Source organism: Taudactylus pleione, unplaced genomic scaffold (genome assembly GCF_031769625.1).
Source record: "Taudactylus pleione unplaced genomic scaffold, aTauple2 ptg002965c, whole genome shotgun sequence".
NCBI classification, from domain to species: Eukaryota; Metazoa; Chordata; class Amphibia; order Anura; family Myobatrachidae; genus Taudactylus; species Taudactylus pleione.
Genome location: NW_028287330.1, coordinates 12,485 through 25,209, shown reverse-complemented (window position 1 = coordinate 25,209; position 12,725 = coordinate 12,485). Strand labels below are relative to the sequence as shown.

General features: G+C 46.8%; 1 protein-coding gene across 1 annotated transcript; it reads right to left on the bottom strand.

The window, feature by feature from the left end:
- Positions 1 to 3,499: 3,499 nt before the first annotated feature.
- On the bottom strand, positions 3,500 to 10,818 carry LOC148431067 (alpha/beta hydrolase domain-containing protein 17C-like). The gene is made up of 3 exons (XM_088466377.1): positions 10,328 to 10,818; positions 5,043 to 5,222; positions 3,500 to 3,745 (listed from the first exon to the last, which is right to left on the bottom strand). The coding sequence occupies exons 1-3, from the start codon at positions 10,816 to 10,818 to the stop codon at positions 3,526 to 3,528; spliced, it is 891 nt and encodes a 296-aa protein (XP_088322503.1). The 3' UTR covers positions 3,500 to 3,525.
- Between the last annotated feature and the right edge of the window lie 1,907 nt (positions 10,819 to 12,725).

The following is a 12,725-nucleotide window of genomic DNA, read 5'->3' as shown; positions in this document are numbered from 1 at the left end:
ACACAAGAAACCATTAACATATAGTTCACATTATGCCACAATGTGCCCCCAATAGACATTATATACCTCCCTGGGCCCTCAGTACACATTATTCCAAGCTGGGTCCTCACTAGACATCAGGGGTGTATCTAGGGATCCAAGCGCCCCTGGCAATGTAGTAGTAACCTTCCAGTAGCAATCCCCCTATGCTGCATTGTCCCCAGTAGTCCCCCCTATACAGTGCCCCCAGTAGTATACCCGAGTTGTAGTCCCCCCTATGCTGCATTGACCCCAGTAGTAGTCCCCCCTATACAGCGCCCCCAGTAGTAGTCCCCCCCTATACAGTGGCACCAGTAGTGACAGCCCCCCTAAATTGCCCCCAGGAGTGGTCACCCCTATACAGAGCCCCCAGTAGCAGGCACCCCCCATAAAGTGCCCCCAGTAGCGGTCACCCCCTATATCAGTGTCCCCAGTAGTGGCCACCCCTATAGAGTGCCCCCAGTAGTGGCCACCCCTATACAGAGCCCCCAGTAGCGGGCACCCCCCCCATAAATTGCCCCCAGTAGCGGCCATCCCCTATTTCAGTGCCCCTCCTACACATACAAAGAAAAAAAATACAACTTACCTGATCCCCGCTCCTGACGCGACCGCCGCTGTCCAGTCAGAGTCCCGCCCGCTCTTCTCAAGCATGGGAGAGATGTCATACGTCATGACGTCCCTCCCATAACATGCTGCAGGGGGGAGCCGGCACACGGAGCTCATTAGTGAGCTCCAGCCGGCTCCCTCCGCGGACGACGCAGCAGCAAATGAGAGTCTGTCTGACTCTCATTAGCTGGCTGCTATTACAAACACACAGCCGTGTGTTTGTAAACTGTGTAGGGCAGATCGCTATCAATACGGTCTGCCCTACACTTCTGGGGCCAGGGGACTTGTCCACCCCTTGGCTGCTGGTGGCACTGCCGGACGGCGCCCCCCCTTTGGTCAGCACCCCTGGCGAGTGCCATCCTGGCCAATGGGTAGATACGCCCCTGCTAGATACCTACCTGGGCCCTCAGTAGACATTATGTCTCCCTGGGCCCTCAGTACACATTATTCCACTCTGGGCACTCATTACACATTATACCACCCTGGACCCTCACTAGACATTATACCTCCCTGGGCCCTCACTAGACATTATACCTAACTGGGCCCTCACTAGACATTATACCTAACTGGGCCCTCACTAGACATTATACCTAACTGGGCCCTCACTAGACATTATACCACACTGGACCCTCACTAAACTCTATACCTCCCTGGGCCCTCAGTAGACATTATGGACCTCATTCAGAGTTGGTCATTGCGGCTGCACGGTCGTACAGGAAAAGGGGCCGGATATGCAAATGATTCCCTCGCAAGTTGCGTCCCCCGGATCGTTAGCTGGCCGACCAAGGGGAGGAAGCGGCCGGAAGACAAAAAATACGCCCCCTTCTCGTATGCAACACACGTCATCTCCGGGCATATAAGGATTAATTGAGACCATCGAGCACCATCGGAACTGGTCGTAAAGCTTAAGGTTGACCATACCCTCTCTTAAGCTCTACGATCATGTCAGTGTAAAAACCTCCCATGTCACATGTGCCATGACGCTACTTTGTTAATTATGCACTCCCATAAACCGTATGCACTCCCATAAAACGCCGTTCGCATAATTAGGCACGCCTGCGTTCGGATCTCCACTCCCCCGTTTTCAAGCACCTTCCCCTGTTACCACCCACAAACGCCTCAATCTGTCACTCAAACTACCGACCTGGCTGTGTTCAAGGAGAGAAAAATTTCAGATCGTAGCAGCAAGTTTGCGCACACGCATTGCGAACTTTATGCATGAGCAGTTCAGCGAACATTGGTGGCGTACGACCGTGCGGCGGTAACGACCGACTCTGAATGAGGTGCTATGTCTCCCTGGACCCTCAGTACACATTATTCCACTCTGGGCACTCACTAGACATTATACCTAACTGGGCACTCAGTAGACATTATACCACACTCTACCCTCACTAAACTCTATACCTCCCTGGGCCCTCAGTAGACATTATGTCTCCCTGGGCCCACAGTACACATTATACCACCCTGGACCCCCACTAGACATTATACCTCCCTGGGCCCTCACTAGACATTATACCTAACTGGACCCTCACTAAACTCTATACCTCCCTGTGCCCTCAGTAGACATTATGTCTCCCTGGGCCCTCATTACACATTATACCACCCTGGGCCCTCACTAGACATTATACCTCCCTGGGTCCTCACTAGACATTATACCACATTGGACCCTCACTAAACTCTATACCTCCCTGCCCTGGGCCCTCAGTACACATTATGCCTCCCTGGGCACTCAGTAAAACTTTACCACACTTGGCCCTCAGTTTTAGATTATCCCTCTCATTGCCATCAGTAGGCATTATACCACAGACTGCCCTTAGTTGGTGATGTTCTCGCCACTAGATGGTGGTTGTAACAAGATTTCTGAACAGAATGGAATATAAGGTTTTTAGAACCGTTTAATATGCCATTACCCAATTTCTCTTTTACTTTTAGCAGATATCACTTAACAAAAAATAAAACATAAAGATGATTTATTAGCAAAGCAAAACCCAAGTGTAATCTTTTCTGTGAACCAATAACACTATGCACGTGGCCATAAAACACCACGTTGACATGAGTGTATCACCATTGTAAGTCACATAAGGAAAATAATGTAAATCTAGTTGGGCACCAATTGCAAGATTGATTTATCCAAATGCACATGGCCATAGGCTACAGAGAGTATCTATTACCCACTGCATCCAAGCCCTGGACGGTATCGCATTTCTAGGCTTGGTCCATATGACAAATGCGGTCAAACCCGTATTTTCGCATTTCTCCCATTGCTGCATCCTGCCCATAGTCCTATGTCACTTGTCCTCTCTCCTTAGGCCACTACGGAGCCACAGGCAGGCAGTTCATAGAAGTTGGTGCTATTTTCTCTTATATCAACATAACACAGGAAAAAGTCAGTGTTATGGGGTCCATACATCTGCAATGTATCGCCCCAATTTCCCGTTCTGTCCAACGGTGGGGTCGGGGAATTAGGGAAAATTTATCATGTTAGAAATCCTCGATTCACTGATCCCGACTGAAAAATTATTGGGGTCGGGGATTTTTCACATGCTGTTTTTCCCCAATCCAACGATGGATTGCGGATAGGAAGAACGGGGAATTAGAGCTTTAGATGCGTCGTCTGCATTACTCTATAGCAATGGTTCTGATCCTCAGTCCTCAAGTTTACCCAACAGGTCATGTTTTAAGGATTTCTATGTGTGGAAGAAGGCTGAATAATTAATGACCCAGCAAAATTGATTATCTCACCTGTGCAAGATTAAAGAAATCCACAAAACATGACCTGTTGGTGGCACTTGATGGCTGGGGTGAGAAACCCTGGCTTACAGTAAGAGCCTTCAGTTGTGTATCAGTGAAATCACATGTACCTGTGATGCTGGATATTACTGGGGAAGGACGGAGGGATCTTCAGATATTGGGCAGCTCCTCAGAGATAAAATGCTGGAGTCTCTCTAGGTATTGTTCGTATTCCTCTAAGTCATTGTGCCCTCCTCCTACCACCCAGAGTGGCCGCACAGCCTGTGGGCAGCGTTCGTAGAGTGCCAGTCCATGGGAGAAGCCCACAATCTCGTCATCAGTGCCGTGTATGATGAGCACAGGACAGGTCACCTTGGCGATTTTGTCAATGCTGCAAAGGACATGGTACAAAGGAATTATACAACAGAAACAATATGTAATAGGGCCACTAAATATATAGACTGGAAAATTGCCAAAATACATCATATAACATTCAAAGCTGCTCATGAAGAAGATCACATACTATGGCAGAACTTATGTGGGACAATTAATGTACTGTTGGTAAAGAGGAAAGTGCTATCTATTGGCCTAATAAGCCAAAGTCATGCACGATACCTTATTTTGCTTTCAGTATACAATATAAAAGTAGTGCAATATTTCCTATGTATAAATAGCCATGGTATATTGGGAATAAAACCCAGTCCCTGAGGTTACTTGTCTGGGATCCAGTGTATAAGTTGTGTAAAGTTGCCTCAATGCTCCTGTTGCTGCTATGCCAGCTCCCGCTGTCTGACAACGTGCTGCCTGTCTGATAATACAATGGGGCAGCATCAGTGAGGCAAGTGCACAGATATCGATGGCTTTTCCTTGTTCCTGCCAACAGGTCTCTTCCTCAGACAGACATACCTCCCAACTTTTAAGTCCATCTATTTAGGATATTTGGGGCGCCGTAGGAGCGTGCATCCAAAAAGGGGCGGAACTTTGTGTAAAGGGGAAGAACTGCAATGAAATGGGGCAGAGCCTCGCTGCACCCCCACTGGTGTCACTATGGGGGGGGGTGCCCAGCACTCTCCGAGATGCTTGGCAACCCCCAGGATCTCCCTACACTAGTGCATAGATTTCATGTGCATACGCACAGCATCTATTCTACCTCATCTTGCCTGGAGCAGCAATTTCTGCTCCCCCCAACTTCCCTCCCACTGCAGCCCACAGGTAGGACAGCAAGATAGTCCCAGAAAAATGGGACTGTCCCATGGATGCGGGACAGTTGGGAGATACAGACAGGCAGCACATTGCTCACCAATAAAAGCATGCAGCAGCGAGAGGGGTAGATGCAGGGTGTTAGGTGACTGGCAGGAGAAACAGGGTGACAGCCCCCAGAAAGTAAGCTCTGGGGATGAGGTTTTAGCTAGAGAATTATCCTGTAAATGGAAAACAAATTTCTCACTGGACTAGAATGGAAATCCTGATTAATACTATGTGATGTCGCACTTATCCTTGGATAGTGGCAAGAAATATTTCAGTGCATACAGACAGATTGGGCCTACACAGCTGGTATCTGTCTGACAAAGCATACTTCATGGCTGATTCAGTTATACGTGAGCTGCCCCCTGCAGTGCTTGTTTCCAGCACATACTATACTCCAGAGGTAACCCACAGCTTAGGATAAACACACAGCATTGTCTTACCTGGGGAAGGGATCCCAACAGTAGGTCCTCCGTATGTTGGGAAAGGCAACTCGCACCCCTGACATGAGCGGGGAGTGTAATATTACTGCTGCACATTTGTAGCGGGTGGCCAGGTCAACTGCAGCTACAGTCCCAATACTCTGCCCATACAGGATAATATTTTCTGCAGGGACTCCGTATCTGTACAGATAAAGCAGATAATGTAGGACAATCTAATTGCATCACTTCTAATGTAGTTCCTTACATGATACTACTATATAAAGGCTTTATATATGAACTAGATAAGTGAATGGGTCACTAATAAGAACCTGCCAGTGATACACAGTATATGTGTGGAACAATACAAGACTACATAGGTTGTAGGACGAAGTGCATTTCATATGCAAGGAGTTCATTACACACCCGAGCCTGTGGGTGTCGGCCTCTGGACAAGAAGGGTCTAGTTGTTTAGTGAGGTAGTGTTGTGGGGTGGGGTTAGGTTTGGTTAGCCTATAGGATTGGTAGAGGATGGGTCAGTGCTATTTCAGAGTAAGCTGCTTGGCAGCCATTTTATAGAAATTTCTCTGGTCGGCTGTGATGTCCTCTTTAAAGGATGGATGGTGCATTGGAATGGAGTTATTGAGGAGTTAGTTGGAAGAAGTCAAGGTGCTGTAGGTTAGGGTGGCGGTGCGGTTCTTAGCTGGGAACCACTGTTGGCGGGAAAGAAAGGTAGCAGTCGCCATCTGTCTTTGGAGCTTTAGGTGCTCTCCCTTCCAATACATGGCTTAGGCTGATTTTACCCTACTGGGGTCAGCGGCAACCACCTAACCAGGTGGGCCTCACGTCGTGTCATTGGGGTGGGAGGTGGATACCTTGGGCGTGGTAATGGGCTGGCTGCCCGCCTCCCATTTAGAAGATGGATGTGAGTATGCAGTTGGTGATGTTGCATTGTGGGGCCGTTCTTTCTGCGCCACCATGCTTTGTCTGTCTTTCTTCTTTTATTAGTTAATTCAGTTATACATTTAAATAGTTTAATTAGTTTGAAATCAAATAAAGCTGACCTTCCTCTCCCCTTATACAAGTCTCTGTCATTATGATTATGATTGATGATTTACCCTGCACTGTTAGGAGAGAAAACTCATCAGGCGATGGGGAGTTTAATACACATGTACCTAGTTACAGCAAGCAAGGACATCTAAGGAGCTGGGGGCAGCGTGTGTCCATTCACATCGGGAGGAAAACTCCCAAACATTGGGTGCCAGCAGCATGTTTTACATACAGAGGCAGAAAACAGAATGGGGCAGGGTCTGCTTGGGATTAGGTGGGAAGAAGTTATAGTATTATTGTGAGACTGATGACTAGTGAAATAATATGACAAGGAGAGGAAAACATCCCAGTAATACAGGGCTTGGCAGAAGCCACAACCCGGCCACAGCTACTTTTGGGCATATTTTTCACATAATGACAAATGTCTGCTCACTGAGGAAACCAGTACTGTGTATTTGTCTGAAGACCCTATAAATGGTGTCAAACCCTAAGTGAACTCAACATCTTATCACAATAGTCAGGAAAAGTAGCAAAGTACATTTTGTGGTATAGTTCCAGGCCTGTACACATTGTGTTACTGGCAATAGATTTCCTATTGTGACTGTATTTACCTTGTACCAGGGCTGCACAAAACCCACTCACAGACCAAATACAGGCATCCTGGGGATTTGAGCCATAACCCCTTCATGCTGCTAGATTAGGGGTGGGCAATAAGCGGCCCTCCAGTTGTTGTTGAACTACAAATCCCATCATGCCTTGCAACAGTTTTAGCATGGCCAAATAGCAAAACTGTGGCAGGGCATGCTGGGATGTGTAGTTCTACATAAGCTGTGAGGCTGCTTATTGCCTATGCTAGATAGAAGGGGGGAGCCCAATGATGGAACATTTTCTTACAATACAATACATATAGCGCTTCACATTAGGCAGAAGAGCAGAGGAAAATGTCACCCTCTGCTTCTATAGTAGTTACACCCTTTGGCTAAGACACTATAATGCCATCAATAATATACCCACTGTCTCTATATAAGCAACCCCCAATACACCAATTACATTTATATAAGTATTTTATGTGTAAGTGGAATGTATAAATACACAATACACAGCATATACACTCACTCCATGTAGTAACTATTAGGGGTGAGCAGGTTCGGATTTCTGAAATCCGAACCCCCCCGATCCGAGGCCGATCCGAGTCAGGCTCGACTTTTCCCGCCTGACTCGGATCTGAAATCGAGGCAAAACGTCATCATCCCGCCTTCCGGGTCTCGCGGGTTTTGGATCCTATATAAGGTACCCGTGTCGGTGCCATTTTTTCACTCGGCTGTGGACAGTGAAGAGGGAGGGTAGGAGTTAGGGCTGGCTGGGCTGTGTAGTGTAGTGTAGTGTAGTGTAGTGCAGTGTAGTGTTGTGCTGTGCTGCTGTTGTTGTCCATAGGGGCTGTGTCCACTACTTCAAAGTCCATAGGGGCTGGCTGGGCTGTGTTGTGCAGTCAGTTGTCCATAGGGGCTGTGTCCACTCCAAAGTCCTGTGCAGTGTCCCAGTCCTGAAGGGGTGCTGTAGTGTTGTCCAGGGGGTGCTCTGTTCGTCAGGGGTGCTCCCCCCAAGTGCTAAAAAAAAAATATTTTTTCTGTGTTTGTGAATTGTGTGCACTGTGGCTGCATGTGCATCAACAAAGGAGCAGCGCCAAGCGTGCGCCTGTGTCCCATTAGTAAAGGGCCGGCTGGCTTGTCCGTTAAAGGGTGCTGTAACCCCCAAAGTACACTCCAACCAAAAAAAAATATATTTTCTGTGTTTGTGAATTGTGTGCGCAGTAGCCGCACGTGCATCAACAAAGTAGTGGCAAGCATGCGCCTGTGTCATAAGTAAAGGGCCGGCTGGCTTGACCGTTAAAGGGTGCTGTAACCCCCAAAGTACACTCCAAACCAAATAAAAAAATATTTTCTGTGTTTGTGAATTGTGTGTGCAGTAGCCGCACGTGCATCAACAAAGTAGTGCCAAGCGTGCGCCTGTGTCCCATAAATAAAGGGCCGGCTGGATTGACCGCTAAAGGGTGCTGTAACCCCAAAAGGGCACTCCAAACAAAATAAAACATTTTTTTCTGTGTTTGTGAATTGTGTGCACTGTGGCTGCACGTGCATCAACAAAGAAGCAGCGCCAAGCGTGCGCCTGTGTCCCAAAAGTAAAAGGCCGGCTGGCTTGTCCGTTAAAGGGTGCTGTAACCCCCAAAGGGCACTCCAAACAAAATAAAAAAAAAAAATTCTGTGTTTGTGAATTGTGTGCACTGTGGCTGCACGTGCATCAACAAAGGAGCAGCTCCAAACGTGTGCCTGTGTCCCATAAGTAAAGGGCCGGCTGGCTCATTTCTTAAAGGGTGGTGTAACCCACAAAGTGCACTAGTCTCCAACAAAAATAAAAAATTATTTTCTGTGTTTGTGTGCGCCTTAGCCGCACGTATATATCAATATAACATAAATGGAGGACCAAACTTTCTCCGATAAAAATAAAATAGGGAAAGATCAAGAATCACTTCCTCCTAGTGCTGAAGCTGCTGCCACTAGTCATGACATAGACGATAACATGCCATCAACGTCGTCTGCCAAGGCCGATGCCCAATGTCATAGTAGAGGGCACATACAATCCCAAATGACAAAGTTCAGGAAAATGACCTTGAAAAAAACATTTAAATCATCTGAAGAGAAACGTAAACTTGCCAATATGCCATTTACGACACGGAGTGGCAAGGAACGGCTAAGGTCTTTCCCTATGTTCATGACTAGTGGTTCAGCTTCACATGACGATGGAAGCCCTCCTCCCGCTAAAAAAATCAAACGAGTTAAGCTGGCAAAAGCACAGCGAAGAACTGTGCGTTCTAAGAAGATATCACAAATCCCCAAGGAGAGTCCAAGTGTGGTGGCGGTTGCGATGCCTGACCTTCCCAGCACTGGACGGGAAGAGGTGGCTCTTTCCACCATTTGCACGCCCCCTGCAAGTGCTGAAAGGAGCACCCACAGTCCACTTGCTGATATGCAAATTGAAGATGTCACTGTTGAAGTACAACAGGATGAGGATACTGGTGTAGCTGGGGCTGAGGAGGAAGTTGGCGAGGAGGATTCTGATGGTGATGTGGTTTGTTTAAATCAGGCTCCGGGGGAGACAGTTGTTGTCCGTGGGATGAAAAAGCCCATCACGGTCATGCCTGGGCAGAAGACCAAACATTCCACCTCTTTGGTCTGGCAATATTTCTATCCAAATCTGGACAACAACTGTCTTGCCATATGTACCATATGTAAAGGTGAAATAAGTAGGGGTAGGGACGTTAACCACCTAGGAACATCCTCCCTTATACGGCACCTGCAGCGCGTTCATAAAAAGTTCCTGTGAAGTTCAGAAACTTTGGCTAAGACCGTAAGCAGTCCAGGGACACCTAAATCCCTTTTTCCTGTTTTATCCAAGGAATCGGTGGATGAGGAGGATGAGGACGACATCTTGCCTCCGTAGAGCCAGTTTGTGCAGGGACACATTAATTGCCAGCTTGTTTTGTGGGGGCCCAAATGAACCAATCATTTCAGCCACAGTCCTGTGGCAGACCCTGGCGCTGAAATGATTGGTTTGTTAAAGTGTGCATGTCCTATTTATACAACATAAAGGTGGGTGGGAGGGCCCAAGGACAATTCCATCTTGCGCCTCTTTTTTTTCTTTGCAGTATGTACTGTTTGGGGCCTAGTTTTTCAAACTGCCATCCTGTCTGCCACTGCAGTATCACTCCTAGATGGGCCACGTGTTTGTGCCGCCCACTCGTGTCGCTTAGCATAGTCATCCAGCTACCTCGGTGCAACCTTTTGGACTAAAAACAATATTGTGAGGTGTGAGGTGTTCAGAATAGACTGGAAATTAGTGGAAATGAAGGTTATTGAGGTTAATAATAGCATAGGAGCAGAAAAACCCACAAATTCTGTGATTTTAGCTGTTTTTATGCTCTTTTTTTAAAAAATACAGATCCACAACACAAAACCCCAAACCCAGAACCCAAAACACGGAAGGGTGATTTTGGCAAAACCAATCCAGATCCAAAACACGAAGAAAGATCCAGATCCAAAACACGAAAAGTGGCCGGTGCACACCCCTAGTAACTATACACATGTGCCTCTAGTGTAGCATATCCCCCGCATACATACTGCTCACCCATACAACACTCGCAGTGCATCAGGCAGAGGCAGTGTGAGGGCTGGAGGAGACCCATATACCCCATCTATACATACCGGGTCCTCAGGGCGTGCCAGGCAGCCTCTATGTCCGCATACATGTTCTTCTCACTCGGCTTGCCACTGCTTACACCATAGCCAGAATAGTCATACGAGAAAATGTTGCATTTTATGCTGGAGCCCAGGGCAATGTAGCGGCTGCACATCTGGCCTAGGTCAGCGGCATTGACGTGAGAAAAGAGCAGCGTGTACCGGCTCCCAGGGGCACAGCGGACATACATGCAGCCCAGGCTGTTTCCCCGCTTGGTGGTGCAGCGGAACACATCGATCATATCCAGCTCCCGCTGAGAGTACTGCCAGTTAGCCTTCTCTGACAGGTGCAGGCTGCATAGGGGAGGTAGGCAAACTGTGGGGTCCACCTGCTCATCCTGTGCCAGGTCTTGGGATGGAGGGGCCTCAATCTCCCGCAGAGTGTACGTAGGCTTCGGGGGATGAAAGGCCAATCTGGCGGTTATGCTGCCGCAAAGGGCTGAGAATATCCTCCTCATCCTCTGGCAGAGCAGTGGTGGTGGGTCCCTGTCCTAATATACTAATCCTAATAATAATATAATACTAATCTAATACTACTATTCCTAATGATAATATAACCCTAATCCTAACTATAATACTAATCCTAAATATAAGTCAAAATAAAATACTTAACACTAATAACTACACTAAAACTATAGCAACTAATCCTAAATGTAAGTCAAAATAAAATACTTAACACTAATAACTACAATAAAACTAATACTAATAAATAATATAATACTATGAACCCTACTCCTAACTATAATACTAATCCTAAATATAAGTCAAAATAAAATACTTAACACTAATAACTACACTAATACTAAGATCACTAATAAAAAATCCACTCCACACACAGCAAAGCCACTACCTCTCTCTGAGAGATATCCAAGTAGACATGAGGTAATGTGTCAATGGAGGTGACATCACAGACACTACAATGGAGGTGACATCACAGACACTACAGGGCTGCTGCCTCAGCACCCTGCACACAGCTATCATTGTTATATTACCAGATTACATATGTATTGGGCACCTCTATAACTGTTGTACATAATGTTTATATGTAGAATAAATGTAGCAACCATGTAATAAATGACACCCCTATAATTATTGTCATACATGTAAAGACTATGGCTTCCCTGCGCCCCTCATTTCCCCATCGGCGCTTGGAACCCTAATTGCAGGTAATCGCTGGTGGCACACACCTGCACCCACTTCCAAATATTATACACTGTTGCATACCTCCCAACATGACCCTCTCCAGGAGGGAGACAATGCTCTGGTCCTGGACTTCCCTGGTAAGAGGAGGGTCTGCAGCACAGTTCAAAATTCAAATAGGGGAGCCTCACCAACTGTGATTTCACACGCTGCCCAACATCACTGGCTGGGACTCACTGGCAGTTGCTGTGACTCCCCTATTTGAATTTTGGACTGTGCTGCAGCCCCACCTCTGGAGCCTCCACCAATCATAAATTACCAGGGAAGTCCAGGACCAGAGCATTGTGTCCCTCCTGGAGAGGGTCATCTTGGGAGGTATGCTGTTGCTAATAGTGGCACATGGCATACTAATTAAATGTTCCATGTAATTGTTAGCGCAGTACTGAGTCAGTGTCATTTGTATTACACCAATTCAACTTTACTCCTTAGCAAATTTAGGCCCCCATTTACTAACAAGTTTTATCACCAAAACGAGTGATACATTTCACTGTGTATGATAAATGGGGCTCCAGCCAATCAGCTCCCAACTGTCAAATTTATCACTCGTTTTGGTGATAAAACTCGTTAGTAAATGGGGGCCTTAGAATGATCTATATGGCTTATTAACTATAGCAGTAGCACCCACTTATAGCAATCACCCTTAATTATAGCTATATAGTGTAATAGGCGCGTTAGTCAGACAATGCATACACAGGTTATCAGATCCACTTTGCTGTACTTTATGCCAGAACGTCATAAAGACAGCAGCATGTTCACATCCAGTAGTTTCTAAAGAAAACGCTGCGATCCAGTCACTGACTATACACAGTGGCGACACAAGGGGGGTGCGGAGGGTGGGCCTGCCGAGGGGTGACACCAAGAGTACCAACTTCCCCTCAGTGACAGGAGCCGAGTGCTGCACTCAGGGACGGATTAAATGATACTCTTATTCACACAGGCAGCTCATAGAAGTTGGTGCTATTTTCTCTTATATTAACATGACACAGGAAAAAGTCAGTGTTATGGGGACCATACATCTGCACTGTATCGCCCCAATTTCCCGTTCTGTCCAACGGTGGGGTCGGGGAATTAGGGAAAATTTATCATGTTAGAAATCCTCGATTCACTGATCCCGACTGAAAAATGATTGGGGTCAGGGATTTTTCACATGCTGTTTTTCCCCAAT